Here is a 23,807-nt window from a genome sequence, read left to right as displayed (position 1 = left end):
CCCAAATTTATTTATGTTTTAGAGTGTTAAAATATAAGTAAATGTATAATATAATATAATAGTGAAAGATAAGAAGAAGAAAACGTGAATCACGTTATATGACACACAAACCAAACTAATTGGATAACTTATTTTAGTTTTAATTTAAATCTTATTTTACCTTTAAAAAAAAGTTCTAATTCAATTTGAATATTTTAAAAAAATCTCAGATTCAGTAGAAAGAAATAAAATAAGTAAACATGTTTTCATTATTTAAAGAAAAAATATTAAAATAATACGGAACATAGTTATGACCGTGGGGTTAGGGTAACTCAAGCCTTCTTTGGAGGAAGTGTTATTATAACCTATCTTTCCTCGCTCTTTTCTCAATTCTTCACAATTCTATGTTTTCAAGTCTCCTGTAATTTTATTATTTCCATAATATACATACTACGTGATTTTTAGTTTTTCAAATTTTATGCAGTTCGTTAGAGTATTATTAAATATATAAATGATGTAACCCAATGTATTATTATCAAGTATATTAACAATATATTGTTAAAGTATATTAGTAAAGTGAATCATTATCAAATATATGAATCAAGTTTACAAGTGTATATCAAGTGTACAAGTAGGACTTCAAGCATATCAAATGCATTTAATCAATCAATTGTATAAGTGAAGAATACTAAATGTATCGACAGTGTATCAGGTGTATCAAACATATATGAGTAATGTTTGTATCAAAATGTATCGAGTGTATCAAAGAGTATCATGTGTATCAAGTGTATCAATCAAATGTATCGGGTGTATGAAGAAGTATCAGATGTATTAGGTGTATCAGACGTGTATAAGATGTATCAAACGTATATTAGTAACGAAGACATTTGTGATATTTTACCTTATGTGTGAGTTGGGCTTCATTTTTACTATTTTCACAAATAATAAACTGTGTGCTATGGACTTATTTATTATAACTTATTTTGTCATTTTTGCAAGTGCCCCTTTCCAAAATGTATTTTTTCTCCCTTTCTTCTTCCTTATTTTTATATCTTTCATTGTTTCATTATAATTTTTATCATTTTTGTTGCTCCATGGAACAACAATCCTATAATTTAAAAAGGAAAAAATATATAATGTTTAAGTAAGAAGAAAAACTGACAATGTTTTATCTTTAAAATGAAAAATAGTAATTTATTCAACCGTAACTACTACTTAAAAAAAAAGTTGAAAATTTCATGTCGTATTTAAAGAAATTAAGGCAAATTGTTTTACGAAAATTATGACGGTTTGGTAAATTAAATATACAAAATTTGTATATTGAAGTTAGGATATGATTTTTAAAATAATAACAATTTATTTGCACGTAACAATTACGTTAGAAAGTTCAAAATTGACGTCGTATTTAAAAAAATGTTTGAAAATTGTTTTACGAAAATAGGACATTTCAAGAAATTAATTATACTAAATCTGTGTATTGGATTTAGAATACAAATTTCTTTAAAAAATCAATAAATTATTCACATGCAACGATTACGTAAAAAATGTTGAAAATAGACGTCACATTTAAAGAAATTACTTAAAACTATTTTACAAAAATATGATAATTTTGTAAATTAAAATACGAAATTTGTGTTAGATTTAGAATATGAATTAAAAAAAATGTATAAAAAAATAAATTTCACATCTTATCATAAAAAATATGATATTAAGTTTATCATAACACTAACCCTTCATAATCCAACGACTCTTTACCCCAAGCACACCGGTACCGATTAAAATCTAACAAATTAGGACTCACTATCATCAATCATATAGTAAAAAACAAATTTCTTGAACACGTGATCATACATCCCAAAACCATATTTTCACACTCTTCCATTAAATGCCAAAATCTCCCCTCGATCTCTTTTTCATACTTCTATAATAGAATATTTTGATTTTGTCATTTGAACGACTTTCCTAACATGTTTTTATTCTTTCAAAGAGGGATGGGCAGAGACTGAATCATCACGTACGTTATATTTTTATAATGGGGAAGACGAGATGAGCAATGCAATGAAGGAATATGCATAGATAGAGTAGTAGTAGTATTATCTTTTTGTTATATATCCCTTCCTTTAGCAATGCTCACAGCATGCAATCTCACAACTTTGAATTGAGACTACTCCATGGAAATGGAAGCCATCACCTATCTTCCATTTCTGATTACTTTCTTGGCTTTGGTTTCCATTTTCTTCATCCAAAAAACCAAGAAAAACCTCCCTCCCTCCCCTCTAGCTCTCCCAATTCTTGGCCATCTTCATCTCCTCAAACACCCAATCCACAGAACACTCCACAATCTCTCCCAAAAATACGGTCCAATCTTCACCCTCCGACTCGGCTCCCGCCTTGTCGTCGTCGTCTCCTCCATATCCGCCATTGAAGAATGCTTCACGACAAACGACATTGTTTTCGCCAACCGCCCCGAGTTTGTTTCCGGCAAGTATCTCACCTATGGAAACTCCACACTCGGGGCTGCTCCATACGGCGACCACTGGCGCAATCTAAGACGGTTGAGTGCAACCGAAATATTGTCAACCATACGGTTGAACATGTCAGCGAGAATCCGAAAAGAAGAGATCGGTATTCTGATAAAGAAATTGAATAGAGTTTTGGGTACGGAATTTGGGAAAGTGAAGTTGAAATCGTTGTTTTCGGAATTGACATTTAATATCATAATGAGAATGTTGGCAGGGAAAAGGTATTATGGGGAAGAAGTGAGTGAGTTGGAAGAAGCTAAGAAGTTTAGAGAAATTATGGAGAGGGCGTTTCAATTGGGTTCATACCCAGGGGATTTTTTGCCATTTTTGAAATGGGTTGATTGGCAATATACAAAAAGAGTTGAAAGTCTTGGGAAAGATACGGATTGGTTTTTGCAGAATTTGGTGGATGAACATCGGAGAAATGAAGAAGAAGGGGAAAAGGGAAATACAATGATCAGTCATCTCCTTTGCTTGCAGAAGACTCAACCTGATTATTATACTGATGAAATTATCAAAGGCCTCATTGTTGTAAGTTCTGAGTTCTTTTTTCTTTTCATAATGGAAAATTATTGTTTTATTCGTAATTACTTTGATCAACACATTGATGGTTTTGAAATTTTAGAGAGAGAAAAAACAATGAACACATTCTTTTTTCCTTGAATTTGCAGACAATTCTATCAGCAGCAACAGAAACATCATCAGTGACAATAGAGTGGGCAATGTCGAATCTCCTCAACCATCCAGAAGCACTAAAAAAGGTAAAGGATGAACTCGACAAACAAATCGGACAAGATCGTATACTAGATGAAGAAGATATCTCCAATCTACCATATCTCCAGAATGTAATTTCAGAGACACTACGCCTTTATCCACCAGCTCCACTCTTAGCTCCTCATTTATCATCGAGCAGTTGTTCTTTAGGAGGATACCATATTCCTGCTGACACTATGTTAATGGTGAATGCATGGGCTATCCAAAGGGATCCTAAGGTTTGGGAGGACTCGACGAGCTTTAAGCCCGAGAGGTTCGAGAGTGATCATCAGGGTCGAGAAGGAAGCAATAACAATAATAATGGTTATAGCTTCTTGCCATTTGGATTGGGGAGGAGGGCTTGCCCTGGGATGGGGATGGCTAATCGTGTGGTGGGATTGACTTTGGGTTCATTGATACAAAGCTTTGAGTGGAAGAGAGTTAGTGAAAAGGAAATTGATATGACTGAAGGTCAAGGAATTTCTATGCCTAAAGTTGAGCCATTGGAGGCCTTGTGTAGAGCTCGTCCCATCATCAAAAAGCTTGCATTAGATGATTAATGATTTAGGGTGCTTGTTGTTTTCAACAATAGTAATGTTAGCTATCATTTTGACGTCGAAAACAATTTGTTCATCTTACAAGTTAAGTGGAAGAATGGAAACCACTCTATTGAATTTCAATAAGATGTTTTTTTGTTGGAAAACGATCATGATCCAATAGACTAATATCATAGTTTAATTTTATAGGGATTTTGTGAACAAGAACAAACTGAAATAAATAATTATGGTAAAAATTGTGAAGAAAAATAGAAGAGTTTCATTGAATTTCATTATTCTTAAGAGGAAATTAGATGAAACCCTCTCGTTAAAATAAGGAAGAAAATAATATTAACCAAAAAAGAAAACATTGTTATTAACTAAACTTAAGAAAAAAAATACTATCAATTAACAAAATAGTGGAGATCATATCAATTTTTTTAATGTATTCTAATAATCATTTTTAATTAGATGGTATAGATATCGAATTCATAAATCGATAATAATTGATGTAAAATACTAATTACAATTACTTTAAAAGTCAATGGTTTGATTGAATTGATTTTGTTAAAAAATCTTATATATATATATATATATATATATATATATATAATTTCTCAACACTTATAAACTCTTGTCTATGGATCTATCTAATACTTTCTTTATGAACAACAACTATATGGATCCATTGCATGCCTCAACATTCATATATATGTTCGTTTTTCACTTTTGGTATATATCAGTATGTATCCCCCACAACTGATTCATGCCAAATTAAGCCACTTTCCTTTCACTACTCACACCATGCCAACCTCTCTCTCTATATACACACACACATGTTCAACACTTAGGTTTCATTTTTAAGTACGGGGTGAAACAGAAGACATGCTAATACCAATAAATTAAGTTTACTTTAACATGGGTAGATAGTTTAAATTAGAGATTTTATTGTTATAATGATTCGAGATAGTTGCAAATATAAACAACTAGATTCAAAATATTCCGATATATAAGAACATTTTTTAAAAAAACGCAATTATAACAAAATTTCTAGAATTCATCAACGATAAACTTCTATCATCTAGACTTTTCAAACTATTGTTATACCATTTATTATTATTCCTAAATTTGCCACTATTATTAATTAGGAAAAGTGTCCATAATAGAACATTTGACAAATATTTGTACTTTCTAGAAAGATCATAATGTAATAAATTGTCTTTTAGTGGTTTTGTTCTATGAAATGTAAATAGTTTGTCAACTTTTTTCTAGGACTGTCTAGAAATATAGCAAATTACTACAAATTAATTAAGGATATAACAAATCTTTAAAAGAATTGCAAATATGGCAAATTTTAGTTCAATTTTAAGGTAAAAGACGAAAATGCCCCCCAAATACACTTTACGTATTCCTTCCGTCTTCCACTTTCTTCCCTTTTCTTCATATTCCGATTTTCTTTTGCGATTTTGGTGCCTTCGTAGATGGCTTCGCTTCACATTCTCTACTTCATCGTGTTCCACTTTCTTCGCTTCAGGATTTTCGCTTCAGTTCACGTTCTTTCATAATTTTTGTTTTATGTTTGGTCGCAATATATTTGAAATATAGTTTCTTCTTTTTCTATTTGTTTGAAATCGAATGGTTGATAGATTTGGTTAGTAGAAGATTAGTGATATGTTATGTCAGTAGAAGATCTAAGTTAAACTGCATTTTTTGTGCGATGTTGCTTAAAGTCTATCAGTTATATGTTTCTATCAGTGATTGATAGATTTGAAGAATGTTGAACTTGTTTTTTTGGAATGTTAATCTGTTTGTTTGCAGTAAGGTGTGTTGGTGGATGTTTTAGTTTAAGTGTTGTTTCTTAATCTATCAATGATACATTCTATCACTGATAGACTTGGAATATGTTTAGTAAATACTTTTGTTTAATGTCCATATTTTGTGTGGGATGTTGCTTATGATCTAACGGTGATATGTTCTTGTTAGTGATTAATAGATTTGGAGGATGTTGAACTTGTTTCTTTGGTATGCTAATCTGTTTTCATTTTGTGTTTTGTTGCTTAGGGATATGGTCTATCAGTGAAAACTATGAAAATAGTGAAAAACATTGAAAACGTTAGGTCGAAGAGACAACCTAAACCGTCAATGAATGTGTTGGAGAATGTGAAAGATCAAAAGAAAAAAAGACTAAAAGAATCCAAATCTTTAAAGAAAACACATTTAATTATTAACGAAAGTTCGTTGTAAAGTTGTTGGACGTTGAGAGCTAGGAGAAGAGAGAAAATAGCCAAGAATATGGAGAAGTGAGAAAATCGTGGAGAATTGCACCAATTTTCTTTTAAAATGAGGGTAATTTTGGAATATTTTAAAGAATAACTAAAAATTTGCTATATACTCAAATCAAATTGTTAGAAAAAAATGATGTATACCCCATTATAAATTCTCTTTTTTCTATTTATGAATTTGAGGTGATTTTTGGTGTTAGAAGTAAGAATCTCATCTGAGTTATCTCTATTTCTTAGCATAAAATGAGGCATGTTGATTTATTAGCCGAACATTAACTACATGTGGTTTTGTTATATGTATTTAAAGACTAAACACTACACTTTCAAGATGAAGAATCAAACGGAGGGCATGAACGACGACATCCCTATTCCCACCTCGTGAACATCTCTAACGCTCTCTCAAACCTCGAGCTCTCACATTATTAAGAAACATCAGCTCTCGGAGACAGATTATAAGCAAGCAAATGGATGGATATAATTTTCTTAGTGACACCAGATTCTTGCTTCCAACACAATTTCAACTTCTCAAACAAACCTCAAAAATCACTCATTTACTTCTTACCCTTAGCTTTGCATTTTAAATTAAGGCTCTTTCTTATAAAAGATTGAATGGTGGCATAAACATGGGCTTACGACTCTTGTAATATTTATTCTTCACTTGATAGTAAATAAACTGAGAAACTTCAGCTTCTTGGCGACAAAGAAGCAAGCAATGGATATTTCATAATGATGGCAGATTCTTGCTTCTCACACAAATCAACTTCCCCTACAGCATTCCACTTGAAATTCCACACTAAATTCCCAACAAAATACTCCAAATGCAATAACCCCAATCCAATGCCAGGGCATATTCTCCTCCCTGCCCCAAATGGCATCATCTTTATTTCCTTACTCCCTGTTATATCAACTTCCAACTCGACCCCTCCCTCTACTTTATCGTTCAAGAATCTCTCCGGCTTGAACGCCATTGGTTCTGTCCATACTTTCTCATCCCAACCTATATCCGCTACCATAAAGTTCACCGATGTTCCTTTCGGCACCCTGTATCCTCCTGGATCCAAAACACTCTCCTCTGTCACCTTATGTGGCAACAACATATGCCCCGGGGGATGTCTTCGTAGTCCTTCCATTACTACTGCTTTCAAATATGTTATCTTCCCCAATTCTTCCTCTTCTATTTCTTCACCCTTCTTCTTGTTTCCCATCACTTCTTTTATCTCCTTGTACAACTTCTCTTGTATCTCTGGATACTTCACTATATTTGCCATTATCCATTGCAACGATGCAACCGTTGTATCGGTAATCGCGTCGAGAAACTCGGAACATAATGTTATGAGTTCATCGTCTACTAATTTCCTCTTCTTCTTCTCATTGTTGTTATCCTCAATTTCTAAATCAAATAGAGTATCAACATAAGGGATTGGTTTCCCAGTTTCTTCATTATCTTTGATTGTTGTTCTGTTTTTTCTTGCATTGTTAATCAAAGGTAACAACAAATCGTCTTGCCGTTTACGTAGCTGACGAATCTCATCCCATCGTTTCTTGAACAAAATCTTCCCCAATCTTGCTGGCCAGAAATTAAGATCATTGAATTTATTGATATTCAACAAAATCCCACGTTGAGATTCTTGTACTTCATAGATAAACTTCTCATCGAATCTCTCCCCAAAACACATAACTGTAGCTAAACAATACATAGCATAACGAATATGATTTATGACCTTCACAGGCTCGGCAGCCGATGTTAGGCGGAGGCGATGAACGAGAACATCCAACGTCCATTTACGAGAACCCGAATGAGCTTTCAAACGAGAAGGATGGAGAAGCTCAGACGTGAGGTTACGGCGGAGGGCACGCCATGTGGGGCCGTAGAAGGCAGTGCTGATATTATGCTGGTTACTAGTAATGATTTTGACTGTTTCCATGACGGGGAAACGATCGGCGAAGATGGCGCCGTTTTGGACCAAAGCATGGTGAGAAACAGAGTGGCTGGCTATGAAAATGGAAGGGGTGTTACCAAAGTGAAGGGTCACAACTGGGCCATATTTGGAATGGTAATGGCGAAGGGTGGTTTCAAGTTGAGACAGAGGTTTGAAAAACCAAATGGGATTGCCTATAAATGGCAGAGAAAGAGGACCAGGAGGAAGTTTTTGCTGCCTGCGATGGGAAATATAGTTCAAAAGTATGTGAAAGATTGCACAAATGGAAAGGGCAATGAGAGCTATTACCAAACCATTATCATCCATTCTTCCTTTTTGCTTTCACTACAACTTATGATCTCTTTCACCCCTTTCCTTTCATTTTTATAATGTGAAAGAGAGAGATTGTAGAGTACATCATAGGAGCAATGATACTCCTTGACAACGTCCACACAGGAATACAGTTTGTTGTTAAGTTTGAAATGGTTAAAATCATTTTTATCTCTCGTAAATATTTAATTTCACATCTTTAGATCCAATCTCCATCTACAAAAATTGATTTTGAACAGTTAAAAGCATGGTGGGAATGGTTTTGAAAGAATTCATATCCCCCTGGTTTAACATGATTCACGTGTTAGTGTTAATGTGGTTTAAGATGAATGGAGTAGCAGCAATATCATGCTCATATTATATATATATCAAAGCATATAATATATTGTGATTGTGATATCTGTTTGTATGATCCATCGATATCCCACGTGATACACGCCCAAACTACTCGCTTTCCCAGATTTCTTAATAATTATTAGTAACTTAGTTTAGACAAAACACTCGTCTACTGTTTGTAGCAGAAGCAGTACTTATTAATTATTAGAAGCTAGCCACATAGGTGACAATAATTAGCTCATTAATGTTGACACTTACGTAGTTTTTCAAAAAATATTCTTCGGTTATATTAAAAACGTATAATTAATAGAGTGATCAGGTAAATTGTTTATATATGTTTCCATTTTGATTTCTTCTTGTATATGTTCATTATATGATCGTTATTCACTACACGTGATACACGCCAAATCACTTCTCCCCATCTCCACAATGAGACAAACACATTATTATTCCTAAGACACAAACAGTACATTATTACTGATTTAGATCAGTAACATACCACGTGAATCTTACCAAAACAAACTTTGATAAACATAGAGTTGATTATACTCGTAGTCTTGCCAACGTTTAATGGTGTTTAATAGTAAAAAATGAGATATAGTCTCAATAATTAACTTAAAGGGTCGTCATACATTCAATCTACGGTGATCAACTACTTAAAAATTAATTTCTTTTACTAGTTTTTTTACACCTAAATGTTGTAAAGTCAAACAGGTTGTTATGTGAGATTGATCGAGGTGTGAATAAAGTTGGTCATGCCTGTTCAAAATGACGTCTCTTGATTCGAATTCTTTTTTGTTTCCTATATACATTATTTTGTGTTCTCTAATATACTTTTGATTGTATATTGAAACAAACTAAACTAATTCTATTATTAATAAATCATTATTATACTATATCTGGTCTAATTAGTATATATTTAACAACCATACCTTATATATATATGTGTGTGTGTGTGAATCAACCATGCAGCTTAGTAAAGGAGCCGAGCAGTATGTGGGAAATAATGGAAGACTCTATCTTACAATATTCAGCCTTTTCAATTCTGAGTATTGCTGTAGTTGTTTTGGCAATCATAAAGTATTTGTTGAAATTCAATTCCAACAAAAATCTACCTCCAAGTCCACCCTCTATTCCAATCATTGGTCACCTCCATCTCCTTAAGCTTCCAGTTCATAGAACTCTACAAACTCTCTCACAAAAGTATGGTCCAGTACTTTCACTTCGATTCGGTTCTCGTTCGGTTGTCGTCGTTACATCACTGGAAGCAGCCGAAGAATGCTTCATAAAAAACGATATCATTTTCGCAAACCGTCCCAACTTCGCCGTGAGCCATTGCTTGAGTTACAATGAAACCACTCTTGGTGCGGCTCCATATGGTGATCACTGGCGTAAACTTCGACGTGTGAGCACACTGGAAATACTGTGTTCAAGTCGTCTCAATGCGAATTATGAGATTAGGAGAGATGAAGTGAGAAGGGCAATGAAGAAGATCTATGAAGTTTCAAGAGATGGTTTTGGGAAAGTGGAGTTTAAACCATTGGTGAAGGAATTGACGATGAATGTAACAATGAGAATGGTGGCAGGGAAGAGATATTTTGGTGAAGAAGCAGCTAAAAGTAGTGAAGCAAGAACATTTCAAGCTATTGTTCATGAGCTTTTTGAATTTACTTTGTCTTCATATCCAGCTGACTTCTTGCCAATCTTGAAGTATATTGATATTCAAGGTTTTATGAAGAGGGCAAAGAAGCTTATCACAAGGGTTGATGCATTTTGGCAAGGATTGATTGATGAACATAGAAGAGGTGAAATTAGTAATGAAGAAATGAAGAATTGTATGGTTGCTCATTTTCTTAAGTTGCAAGAGACTCAGCCTGACTATTACACAGATGATATTATCAAAGGCTTGATTTTGGTTAGTTCTTCTCATCTCTCTTCTTTTTTCTTTTTCACTTGTGAATTTTGTTTTTCAAAGTTTTTTTTTAAAAAAATGACTTAATTTTGTTAGACAAATATGATTAGCCAACTGAGTAGTAGGATGTACAAAGATGAATATAGCCTAGATTTTATTATAGAAATTACGAGTGTAAAAGAAGACCCAGTCCAACCCAACCTGTTGTCGATTGTGTACGGACAAGACCCAACTTGATTCAACCCGACTGAGGTGGGGTCCATTAAATATTAAATAATATTCAATTTTTAAAAAGAAAAAAAAGGAAGAACACTTCTTCAGAATTGGGTCAAGTTGGGTTCCTTATATACTAAATAACATTCAAACTTGCTTAAAAATACCTTTTGTAGAAAAATATGTCACGCTTTTTTATCTAACTAACGTTTCATCTCACAGACAATGATACTTGGTGGCTCAGACACGACTGCAGTGACAATAGAGTGGGCAATGTCAAATCTACTAAACCATCCATCAGTGTTGAAGAAGGCAAGAGCTGAAATAGAATCTCAACTTGGTGGAGATAAATTGATTGAAGAAACTGATCTTTCAAAATTAAACTACCTACGATATATAATCCTAGAAACTCTTCGGTTATACCCAGCTGGCCCTCTCCTACTGCCACATAAGTCTTCAGCTGATTGTAGAATATCAGGATACGACATACCACGTGACACAATGTTACTAGTAAACGCGTGGGCTATCCATAGAGACCCTGTATTGTGGGAAGATCCAACAAGTTTTAAACCAGAGAGGTTTGAGAATAATAACGGGGAAGGTGATGGAAATAATAAGTTAATGATAGCATTTGGTTTGGGAAGGAGAGCTTGTCCAGGAACTGGAATGGCAAATAGAGTGATGGGTTTGATGCTTGGAACGTTGATTCAATGTTTTGATTGGAAGAGTATTGATGGTAAGGAAGTAGATATGAATGAAGGAAAAGGGGTTAGTATGCCTAAAGCTCAACCACTTGAAGCACTATGTAAAGCAAGAGAAATTGCAACCAAGCTGCTTTGAAACTTTTTGAAATGCAATCAAATAATAATTCTATGCAAGAGGAGTTCATCTTCCTTTAGTTCCTTTGTTCTGTATCCTTTTTCAAAGTAACATATGAATTAATAGCCAAATTCTAGAATTAAAAATAAGTTTTTAAGAACTAATCAATATTTATTGTTTGTTCCTTTTTTCCATTGAGAAAAGTCACTAACCAACCAATCTTACGCCTAAGCAAATTCTTAATATGTAGCATTATTGAATCGTTCTGCAACCAAGCCTTTTTGGTAGTATCGATTGATGATTCTTTAGTAATGTGATCATCATCTCAATACTCCTAATAAACGATGAACGTTTGATCGCCATGCATAAGAGTTAGATTCATTCAACTTGTATTCCAATCACTTTCGACACCATTGGAATCATTTGGGACACTAGTATTGCTTAATTGTCAGCCATAACCTCAAAAAATAGACACAAATACATATTTAAAATCTTACTATTCTCACGATGCTTTTCCCTCACCAAACCACAAATCAGATACTATGTGACCAAAAAGATCAAATCAAAGATAGAAAAGACGATCCCAACCATACCCACAAAAGAGGATGAAAAATTGCCAAACTCGCCTCGCTGCTAGTCTTACAGGCGGTGTTAAAAAAATGACAAAAAAAAGGTACCAAGTTGATCATGTTGAACAACCCATCTAATAGATCATGTTCATGCAAGGTTGTTGTAAATATCTTTATCATATTGTTATACTATCACCTTCTATTCAGGTTACCCTTAGCATTTACAGTTACAAAGGATGGAATGATCCTGTTATATATCACAACGGATGCTTGGAAAAGGCCAAAGTAAATAAGTAATACGTCTACATACCATTTGTGCACCTTAATAAAATAAGCTTGACTAGAAATGTACTAAACAAATGTACCAAAGAATGCATCATGTTTCATGCATCTCGCACATATATTCTAACAACTATACTCTCGTGAAAGTGCTAACATACTTTTTCAGCATTCCTCAAATGGTGTCCCTGAATCCTCACTATCTGTTAACTAGACTAGCCTAGCAATACCTAGTTATCTAGTTTCATCAGAGGCTACCTGGGCTCGGGTGGGGTCAATTCGTGAGAGACTGGCGATGGCTCTGTTGGAGTTGGAGTGGGTGGTTGAACTACTACCTTTCTGTCCACAACCATCGAAAAACGATTGGAACCTCCAAAACTATCTATGGACCTCATGTATTCTGAAGCATTGTTCTCTATGATTAAGGAATCCTCTAGCTCACGCACAATATCAGCCATGCAAGGTCGATAGGCCGAGTAAGGCTCAATACATGCCAATGCCACCTCCACAACTCTCCACATTGCCTCTGCATGGTAGCCTCCTTTGATGGAAGGATCCACTATCTCCTCAATCTTTGACTCCCTTATATTAGTTTTGGCCTGCATTTCCAAAGCCACTCGTAAGCTTGAACGATCTATTTGGAATGATTTTTCAAATACTAAGAAACACTTCAAGCTCAAAGTTCATAAATATATCATAGAATTGAATCATACCCATTCAACCAAGCTCCATTCATTGCGAGGTTTATGAATGTTCAGAGGCTCACGACCACATATGATTTCAAGGAGAACCACACCAAAGCTGAACACGTCACTTTTAGCAGACAAATGATGGGTCGTATAATACCTGAACAAAAAATTTGAATCACAAATTGACAAAAAAAGTAAACGTTCAACCATTTTTCATTTTTCTGGAGTGATTAACATTTGAACAAAGAGCAAAGTGGAACAAAAAACTTACTCAGGATCTAAATACCCAGCAGTTCCTCTGACTTCCAGGGAAGCACCACTGTCACCCTCTTGAGGTGCATATTTTGAAAACCCAAAATCTGCAACCTTGGCAGACATGCTATGGTCCATAAGTATATTGCTTGATTTTACATCTCTATGTATAACACATCTGCCAGCAAATGTGTGAAGATACGTCAAACCTGGAAAAATAAAGAGAAAGAATCCCATGAAATTCCCTGTCATCCATTTTGTTAGCTGCTAAAATATAAGGTCTCAATATGGTTTCTAACTCAAGAGTTCTCTCGTTTTTAGAAGGGTGACAATATTCTACATCAAAAACCCCAATTAAAGATGAAATGAGGCAGAGAAAATAGTTTTGATTTCAAACTCCAATTGCCTAAGGTATTCCCAAAACTATGAAAAGGTAACAATCCTACAATGACCATTATTTGTCACACAATTCATTTAGTAGGATTACTTTAAGCTATTTCTAGCCAACTTCCTTTTTTAGCCATCAGGAAGATCATCTGATCATCTCAAATGTGCGACAGCCAAGTCCTCTGTTCCAAACAACTAATCTCTTGATATTACCATTCTGACAGTGCCCAATCCCCCCCAACCACCACCAACACCACCACAAAAAATAAATAAATAGAACAAAATAAAAGAAGAAGAAGAAAAGAAAAATATTTCCGTGATTACATTGCTGAACATAACACCGTACATTCTCTCTTCTCTAACCAGCTTTAACTAACCCCATTTTCCCTGCGTCAGAAATTAAATGACAACAAATACAATATAACTTGCCTCTGGCAGCACCAAGTGCAATTGAAAGTCTAGTGGCCCAGTCCAGTGTCTTCCTCTTCGCCAGCTCACCTGGTAATTTTGGTTATAATATCATATAAGAAAGAGGATATGGTGATGGCGGAAATGATCTAACATGCAAGTTAGAAGTTACCATAAAGACGATCTTGCAGTGATCCATTTGACATAAAAGGGTAGACAAGCATTTGTTGGTCATTTTCACAGCAATAGCCAAGAAGAGGTACCAGGTTCTCGTGCCTAATAGTTGAAAGCAGGTTTAGCTGTAATTCAGAAATGGGCAAATTCAGGTGGTGTAAGAAGACATCTATAATTGACAGCTTTCTAAAAGCTATCTACGACATAAAGTAATAATATTTTTTTATAGAAACATACGAGCTAAATTGTGTCCAATAACTTTATCCAACCATATGAATGAATGTTAAAAATACAGGTAAATATAAATAAAGAAAAGAATGATGTTTTTCAATGAGAATCAGAAAAAATAAATAATAGTAAAGAAATCAGGATTCTAATACGGACCTCATTTTCAAATTCTCGTGTTCCCTGAGTAGATGTTGCAGAACGGACCTTCACAGCCACTTCCTCACCGTCAGACAAAGTACCACGATAAACAGATCCAAACCCTCCTTCACCTATTAAGGTTTTGTATTGTTGTGTAGCAGCTTCAATAGACTTGAGAGAAAATGATTGTATGCATATTGATTTTATAAAGGCATCGTCTGTGCTGGGTAGAGAAATGATTATATCTGCATTTCAAGTAATTCGCACTTAGTAACTAGTATATTTCACAAAAACAATACACATATGAATATTTCCTTGATAATTAATATTTAAAAGAAAATGGTAGATGAATTATGGTGAAACACTTCCTTAAAATATAGTATAATGGACAGACTCTAATGATCTTTGGGTATAACTCTGTTTTTAATTCATGAAATCTTTCTTAAGGAACTTTGCATCATAAAAGAAAATATACGACATGGTCAAGATCATAGCCTGTTTTATTCCTTTTTTTTTTTTTTTTTTTTTTTTGTGGAGGAGGGGAGGATCGGGATGATGCCAAATTATTCAAATTTTAAAGTTTGATGAGTTTTGTAAGTTGTTCATCACAATCCTGAATTCATTGAATACAGATATTTATAAAGAAAACGTAATGTGATTCTATAACAACATGTATTCCAAGTAAATATAAATGTCATTTCTTGGTAGTATCATGGTAGAAACTCTACCTAATCAGATCATAAATTTGAAAATTGTTAAATAATTTTCTTTAAACATTTTTAAAAAAAAAAATTAACTTTTTCTCTGTGGGAATCTTAGAATACGAGAGTCATCAGAAAGTACCACACCTTTCATCACAAGTTCTCTTTTCAAGTCATATCTTCCCCTAAACACAAATTTCTGTCTGCAACAGTATACATAAATGACACCAAAAATAATGGTAAATAGAACTGCTCCAGTTGCAACCGTCCCTATGACAATTCCTTTTTTCGGAAATGTTGAATCTAAATTATCACATGTTCCATAGCTGCAATGAGGTAGAATTTTTAGCTTCGGTTGAACCATCTAGCATAAATTTCAATTCAAATGGTTTATGACCAATAAAAGTGTGAATGGAAGGACTCTTACTCTGTAGTAAGTCTTGACATGTTGAAGTCGGGTGGAAGCTCCTTGCCAAAGTAAGGATTGCAGCCAAAGTTTCTGCATATAAATCAGAATACTGATAAAGGAGGCAGATTCAAAACAATGTTCATGATTTAGTTAAGCAATGGTTGTAGTCTGCAAAAGTTTAGATCATACAAGTTTTAGATACCAAAGGATTGCATAATATCCTGAAATAACTTACAAGGTTATCAAATGTGGCAACAAAGCAAGAGATTCAGGGAGTTCTCCCCTAAAATCATTGTGCCTCAGATCCCTGGATATGAATCAAATTAAAATTCCTCTTAGCTCCTGATGCATACTTTGGTTTTTTAACTTGTAAACCCTGACTAGAATTTAGGGAGAAAATAAGGGGCAAAAAATAAATGAAACCAATTAAGGGAAATTTTGTAATGCCTATAGATTTTGATATACTCTATATTCAAAGAGATTATATGCCAGATAATTTCTTCATGGGAAAACATAAATCTATATCGAGGGAGTTAAAGGACAGTTTGAAATCAAACAAAGAAACATCATCTTATTACACTGATATCAACACTGAAGAAGTGGGAAATGATGGGATGTTCCCGGTGAAGTCATTGTTGTTGAGATCCCTGCATACCACAAAAAGAATCATTTTGAAATTAAACTTCGTTTACTCACCCTAATATTAATGACCAAAAGACAAGAGAATGTGAGGGAACCATACAGAGTTTGTAAATGGGCCAGCTTAGGTAAACTGACAGGAAACAATCCTTTGAACTTATGCTCAGAGAGGTCCCTGGAAATTTGCACAAACCAACAGAATAAAGCCCCACACTAAAACAATCAATCACTGGAAACAGTCACCAGCAACTCGTTAACTAGGGAGAATTATTATGAAACAATTTATATGATTGAGTGAACCACACTTAACACCTCAAAAGTTGTAATTTTAACTATTCAACATGTATAGTAAGAGATTCTGAGTTCAATCACTGGAAATAGCCACCAGCATCTCATTAACTAGGAAGAATTATCAAGAAGAAACTTAGATGGTCGAACGAACCAAACATAATAGCTCAAACGTATGTAATGTTAATTATGAAACATGTATGGTAAGAGAGTCTAAGTTCAAAACCTGCCAACATACAAAAATTTCCACCTGTTTTGTACAATTTCATGTGAATTAACAACATAGTTGAAGTAAGCACAAGACAACTTATGAACAATAGAATGAAACCACTAACAGTTTGGTGATAACTGAAGATCCATTGATGGAGTCACAAGCCAGACCGCCCCATGGAATCGAAAGGCAAGGATCCCCTGACCAACTACCCAATACTTCGTTCTGTTGGTTAGCAACCAACAACTCATCTCTCACCTTCAAAATCACATCAACTGGGAAGCAGAGGAAATGGATGAAGTGAGAAAAAAACTGCCCAATTAGTAACAAGATTCTAAAAACAAAACTCGAAAACATTTGCTTCCAAAGCCCAACAAACGCAATCTTACCATCATTCTCATCAGACTCCTGATTCCAGGGGCGTACCTGCATGATCTCATAAGCACTACAAATGGGTCCTAACTCAGACCCAACTGAAGCCTTGACCAAGGTCAAGTTAAGTGACCCATTAGCCAAAACATCATAAAATTCCCATTTGTAGTTGGACCCATGAGCTAGAATGTCAAAATTTGTTGCTTTCTTGTCATTATTAATGAAAATGTCAAACAATCTTTGGCCAGATTCAACAGTCTGGTTGAGCTCAACAAAGTGAAAGAAGATACGATACTCATAAGTTGCTGTGTCAAGCTCATCGTGGAGGAAAACCAGCTGGTCGGAATGTGTAACAGCAGTTCGGAGGACTTCCAATGGAACGCCAAGCGAAGCATTGGAGTTGAACTTGGATGAGATGTTGATATTTGAGTCTAACAAGAAACGACTTCCATTTAGGAAAGATGGCGAAGCTTTCCAAATTCTATCGATCGGGTCATTTGGGTACCTGAAATTTGCAAAAAAAATCAAAGTAAATAACTAAAAATTAATTGTGATGGTTCCAAATTCTTTTACATTAAATTCTTATGTTTACAATTTTCCTATACAAAACACAAAATTTTGCCCAATGAAACCAACTAAAGTGGGAGAGGTTTTTGTACAGATAGCTCAATTTCTAAAGAATAGATAGAAACTAATATTTGGTTGTGTAGTAGAACATCATAATATTGAAGTCATCTCAACCATTTTATGATGAACGCAACAATGAAGTGGTGACGGACGTAAGCATAAAAAACACTTGAGTTTATTTTTGGGTTAGTCCATTTTTTCGTAGCTAGCTTACCCTATTGGTGTATAATCACAATTTCTTACATGATGATTTTTTCGACTTTTTTAATATTTTAGAGTTCACAAAGATATAATGAACGATAAACATGATAAACATAGTAAAAAAAAAAAAAATACCTGATATCCAATGTAGATTCTCCTACATTGAGTCTAGCAATCAATTTGAAAACACGAGATGGAAACCTGGAGAGATAATTAAAATTCTGAAGTGGTCGAATTTCAAGATATGATATATAAGCTTCATCTCCCTCATCATCCTTCTCCAAGCAAAAATCTATGTATTTTCTCTCGGCTTTGAAACTTGCTTCAATCACTATCGAGTCTTGAAACGTTTTTACTCGACTCAAAAGCGTATTCCCAATGTAAACACCAAATAAAGACGATGAATAACGTCGATTGCTATTGGTTGACTCGTTCACCAAAAATGTACCCCTTATCAAATATTCTTCCCCTTTTATGGTGTCGAAATGATAGCAATATCTCTTCCACCCCAAGAGAGTACTACCAAATATTCTAGATTTCTCATTATTGTTAATGTTATTATCGTTGTTTATGTTTGCACAAGTTGATGAGGAATTTGGGAACAACCATTGGGAATCTTGTGTCCACTCAATGCTTGTGTTCTTGTCTATGAAGTTTGTTTCTGCACAACAAGCTAAGCTCACGAAACCTGCATTGTTTTAGTCAATCGAGTATCAACATTATTTGAACCTCTAATTTTTAAAAGAAATAATAATGAGAAATTGCATCAAATGACCAAAACATTTTTAAAAAATAGTTCATGACACTATTTTTTTTCATATTGTGAATATGGAAAAACTATCGATATCAGACGACTATCAGACAATAATTATAAGTTATCAAGGAACTATCAAACGGTAATCATATGACTATCAGATGGTAATCATAGGACTATCAAATGATTATCACTTTTAAATTTATTACTTATGCAAATTTGTAAAATGTTGTGACATAAGCTCTATTATCATAATTTTTTTTTTGCTATTTTGCAAAAACCCCATAATACATTTCAATTCGTCACTCTGTCATTCATATTAATTTGGTTGATTTAGTTAGCCTAATAAGAAAATTAGAGCAATACTTGGATATAACCAAGGTTACACCTATCTTTTTGTATTCTTTTTTATTTAAAAAATATTCTTTTCAAAAAAAGAAAATATTGGTCAAGTGATATAGTTTGTGAATTAGGACACTTAGATAGGACGCGGAACAGAACAATGAATACAACTCAAGATGCTTCCAAGTATTTTTCTAAAAAATTATACTAAAAAATAGTTGGTTTGATAAAAAACTTCATAAATAAATCGTCTCAGTTATAATCCTTACGAGAATTTTACATATATATATAGACACACACAGCCATAGGAATTAAATTCTAATTATGAACCTAGATTAAATTCTAAACTTATCTTAGTATCCTATTAATTTATGTACAAGGAGAGGATGAAATCATTTTATTAATTTAGATCTAACCGAAGATAAGTTAATTACTTCTCTCATTACCGATTAATTTTAAGATAAAACTTCATGTTATATATAAACACACACCTACATCAAACAAAATCGACCCATATTATATTATGTAAATCTCCTTCAAGCCTCCAAAAGTAACACAAAAATCACTATAATTAAGGATGTAGGATTAAAGGGTTAATTTAATAATCTCATAATAAGAAAAATTAATCATTGTATATATATTATTTCCACCTAAAATTATGATCATGAACACATCAATTAAAACCAAAACAATATTAATACACACTATATACTAACCCTCTTGTGCTGTAATTGGATGAATAATGAGAATGATGAGAATAAGCAGCAGCTGAGCAATGGTTAAACCCCAAATATAGAATAACCCTCCCATCATCATCTTGATCTCTTCCTTCTTAACCAAGCTTTAATCTCCATGTTTGAGAGATTAACAGTTAATCAACTGCTTCTAATTATTAAAAAAAAAAAAACAAACAAACTGATTTTGATGATTGTGATCTAACAATATGTAGCCATGGACTGAAATTTAGGAAGAATTAATAGGATTTTTAGAGAAGGGATTAGAAGAAGATATGATGGAAGGTACAATGGAGGGTTAGGTTGAGTTGACCTCAAAATTTGAGAAAATACAAAGAGAATGAAGGAAGTTGCATCGATCCTACACATTTGATTATTAGAATGAAAACAAAGGTTGTAATCAATTTTTTAAGTGATAATTATTTGTATGACTAATTGTATTGATTATTAATTTGGGTTGGTGATAAAGACATAGTTTAACATTGTTTAAACATAAATTATAGTTTTTAATAATATATATTGGGTGAACTAATGTATTATTGTCTCTTTAACATATGTTTAATTCCTAATTGATTGGTGGTTTTGTAATTTAGGATTTTATTCCAAGAATTTAGAATTTCTAATCAAATAATATTATTAAAAGTTAGGGTTAATTTTAATAAATATAATAAATCGTCCAAATATTTATGGCTCACATCATAAAATGAAAAAACCGGATCATTTTTTAAAAAATATTTTAGGTTTGTCATTAGTTTTCATAGTTTTTCCTCTCTTTCTCTCGTTCGCTTTTTTTTCTTTCTACTTCATTTTTCTCTTCTTTCTCTACAATTTATTTTAAATATTTATGTTCGTCCTTCTTTCCATCGTCTTTTTCTCTTCTTCTACAATTTTTCTTTTATTTTTAAAATATAAAATATAATAAAAGAATGGTTGAGATTTGACTATCCAAATTTATATCAAATTTAAATGTTTGTACCAAAAAATCTTGAAAAAAATTGTTCTCATACCAAAGAACTTATGAAAATCCAAATCTAAACGATTGTATATGAAAGAATAGCGAAATGTTAAAGGACCATTTATCAAATACAATATCCATGCTAGATGTCAATTAATCAGGGACATTTTTTTTGTATTTTTCATTATGAGCTGTGAACTTTTTCCATTTTCTAAATTGTTAAATAAATATTTTGTCGTTTTGTTATATTTTTTAAAAATCTAAAAATTATTGTAAATATTAAATTTGTTGAAAACATTTTTAAAAAATATAACAAAATTTGGATTCCATCAGTCATAATCAGTTTTATTATATTTGAAAAGGACCATAATATTATTAGTTAATAAAAAGAATATCTTCAATCATTTTCATTATTAATTGGAATAATTCTTAAAAGGATATAAACCTTACTAATTACCTAACAATTTCTCATATTTTTTTATAACTTCTTTATGCTTTAACTTTATAATTAGCTACAAAAACGATCCCACCATTAACGAACATAATACGGTAATTAGTCGATAACTATAGCTTAGTTATTTTCTATGTGGACTACACGTCAAGACAACTCGTGATACACCTAAATATCGACCATTATCAAATATATAACATTACAATAATTACCTAAATTTAAATTTCCAAAAATATTGGATCCAAGTGTGATTGACAAATCACTAAAAAGAAATAAAATAATTAGTAAATTAATTTTGGGCACATAAGAAAGTTTGATCAATCAGGATGAGTCAAAGAGAGTTGGATGTAAATTAAATTAAACACACACAGGCTGTAATTCAAAGTGAAAAAGAGCTGTAAAAGCTAAAACCCTAATTTTAGAAGTTAAAAGGTTAAAGATTTCCTAAACATTTTCTTTATTTTTTAAGAAAAGAAAAACAAACAAACAAACAAATAATAATTTGGAATAATGCAGCTCAAATTATTGATAAACTTCTCTGGAACAGAAATTGTTTAATTTGTCAATAATCCATTCCCCTTTTTTTTCCCTTCTTCCTTACCTTCTCCTAAATATTCAATTGCCAACAAAATTAAAGAACAGCATCAAGAAGAACATGTCAGGATTATGCCTTAATCTACCTCTGATCACCTTCACACCTTCTTTCTTGTAATTATTTGAGGTGAAACTAAAGAAAATCTTCAATTGTGTTTTCTTAATTATATGTTGGATTAACTTAATGGGTTCTTTTTTTTATTATTTGATTGTTTAGCATTAAAGTGGAAGATTTGACTGATTAATTCTGGGATTTGGAGAAGTTGCAAGATTTTACAAACAGATTGTTGTAAATGTCAAACAGCAGAGTCAAGGGGCTTCTAAAGGGCCTAAGATACATATCTCAAATATTTGGCAAGTGGATTTATTTATTTATTTATTTTTACGTTTTGTGAGTATTAATTAGTATGATTTTTTTAAGTTTTAATTATTTGGGATGATTTTGGGTTTATACAGACAATGAGAAAGAAGCTGAGATGAAAATTGGGCATCCAACAGATGTTAAACATGTTGCTCATATTGGTTGGGATGGTCCTTCTGTCAATTCTCCAAGCTGGGTAAGATTTCGAAAATCAATATTGATTTAGTTTTTAACCATATGCATATATAATCAAAATTTGTTCTCAATCTTATATTGTATTGTTTGTCATATAAAACGGGTCACTAATTTTGTAGATGAATGAATTTAAAGCGCCACCATCGTTTTCATCTGCTCCGTTGAGTCTGCATGCCTCTGGAGACAACAAAGAGGATGTTTCTGTTAAATGGGTATCAGAAGGTTTGCTTACTTACTTGTCTGACTCCTCATCAACTTTATTTAAATTTTGTTTAATAAGTCTTTTGACACAATTTTATTTTTTAAAACCAAAAACACATATTGTTCGTCGCACGTTGGTTTAATTTTTTTCAAAATTGAAAATTTGCATTGCACGTAAAAAAATTCTTGAAATTGACACCTTATGAGTTTGTGTGTGTAGATCGTCCTAGCAGAAGAGTAGCGAAGGGTTCAAGTTCATCAGCAAAAAATTTAACGGCGGACGTAACAAAAACATCAAAACACCCTTCTTCTTCCTCCACCACCTCCTCCTCAACGGAGTCTCCCACATGCAGAGAAAGGTCATCGGAAAGACAAAAAACAAGACGATCTTCAAAGTCCAAGGAACCATCGTCGTCGGACAACAACAACAACAACCACTCCCCCACCTTAAGCCTACCGGACGTCCCAAGACAAACCCGTCGCAAGAAAACAACCCGAACCAAACCCCACCTGGCTCCAGAAACTTACAAGTCCCCTCATTCCGACCCTGGCTCCACCACCGCTACCGGCTCCATTTCTTTATCCAAAGACAGCGATCTATGTCAGACCCCTTAAATTTGGAGTCCTTTCCCTTTTTTATTTCTTATAAAAAAAAAAATTGTTGTTATTTTCTTACGTTCATCATTTTTATTTAGAAACCTTACGGTAAATGTGCCAAAAAAAAAAATTTACAAAATATGGTAAAATTTCATTATCAATGAATTCAATAAGAAATTTTACTATATTATGTAAATATTCTTTTATTATGATATATTTGAAAATGTTCTTTCCTTTCACGTGTTTATTCCTTTTTTTTTACCCTTTTTAATATGTCATGTCAGTATACACGTCTATAATATAGTTTATATTGACTTAAACTAACTGTTTTAGTCGTTTGTTTTACATTATCTCATTCATTCGTATCTCTATATATCATCTATAGAAATAGAAATAACAATAGAGATGATCGTTGTGTTCTTAACTAAAACATGTAAAGTTGTTGATATT

The 23,807-nt window shown here is 33.1% G+C and overlaps 5 protein-coding genes across 5 annotated transcripts; 3 read left to right on the top strand and 2 right to left on the bottom strand.

The window, feature by feature from the left end:
* Positions 1 to 2,098: 2,098 nt before the first annotated feature.
* LOC101207828 (cytochrome P450 81Q32) lies at positions 2,099 to 3,997 on the top strand. Its single transcript, XM_004140614.3, has 2 exons — positions 2,099 to 3,032; positions 3,173 to 3,997. The coding sequence occupies exons 1-2, from the start codon at positions 2,151 to 2,153 to the stop codon at positions 3,812 to 3,814; spliced, it is 1,524 nt and encodes a 507-aa protein (XP_004140662.1). The 5' UTR covers positions 2,099 to 2,150; the 3' UTR covers positions 3,815 to 3,997.
* A 2,758-nt stretch (positions 3,998 to 6,755) lies between these two features.
* LOC101204774 (cytochrome P450 89A2-like) lies at positions 6,756 to 8,318 on the bottom strand. Its single transcript, NM_001308856.1, has one exon. The coding sequence runs from the start codon at positions 8,316 to 8,318 to the stop codon at positions 6,756 to 6,758; it is 1,563 nt and encodes a 520-aa protein (NP_001295785.1).
* A 1,345-nt stretch (positions 8,319 to 9,663) lies between these two features.
* Positions 9,664 to 11,622, top strand: LOC101208069 (isoflavone 2'-hydroxylase-like). Its single transcript, NM_001302639.1, has 2 exons — positions 9,664 to 10,572; positions 11,005 to 11,622. Exons 1-2 carry the CDS (start codon positions 9,664 to 9,666, stop codon positions 11,620 to 11,622), a joined length of 1,527 nt encoding a protein of 508 aa, NP_001289568.1.
* A 706-nt stretch (positions 11,623 to 12,328) lies between these two features.
* Positions 12,329 to 20,163, bottom strand: LOC101208314 (nodulation receptor kinase). The gene is made up of 15 exons (XM_011660091.2): positions 19,986 to 20,163; positions 18,309 to 18,861; positions 17,363 to 17,850; positions 17,098 to 17,248; positions 16,578 to 16,649; positions 16,414 to 16,482; positions 16,071 to 16,142; positions 15,854 to 15,925; positions 15,574 to 15,752; positions 14,744 to 14,970; positions 14,358 to 14,484; positions 14,207 to 14,275; positions 13,410 to 13,599; positions 13,163 to 13,295; positions 12,329 to 13,048 (listed from the first exon to the last, which is right to left on the bottom strand). The coding sequence occupies exons 1-15, from the start codon at positions 20,083 to 20,085 to the stop codon at positions 12,704 to 12,706; spliced, it is 2,847 nt and encodes a 948-aa protein (XP_011658393.1). The 5' UTR covers positions 20,086 to 20,163; the 3' UTR covers positions 12,329 to 12,703.
* A 2,291-nt stretch (positions 20,164 to 22,454) lies between these two features.
* Positions 22,455 to 23,470, top strand: LOC116404705 (CRIB domain-containing protein RIC7-like). The gene is made up of 3 exons (XM_031888005.1): positions 22,455 to 22,560; positions 22,679 to 22,781; positions 22,981 to 23,470. Exons 1-3 carry the CDS (start codon positions 22,480 to 22,482, stop codon positions 23,373 to 23,375), a joined length of 579 nt encoding a protein of 192 aa, XP_031743865.1. The 5' UTR covers positions 22,455 to 22,479; the 3' UTR covers positions 23,376 to 23,470.
* The last annotated feature ends 337 nt before the right edge of the window (positions 23,471 to 23,807 follow it).

This window comes from Cucumis sativus, chromosome 6, assembly GCF_000004075.3.
Source record: "Cucumis sativus cultivar 9930 chromosome 6, Cucumber_9930_V3, whole genome shotgun sequence".
Lineage (NCBI taxonomy): Eukaryota > Viridiplantae > Streptophyta > Magnoliopsida > Cucurbitales > Cucurbitaceae > Cucumis > Cucumis sativus.
The sequence above is the reverse complement of the archived record's forward strand: the minus strand, read 5'-3'. Positions and strand labels throughout refer to the sequence as shown.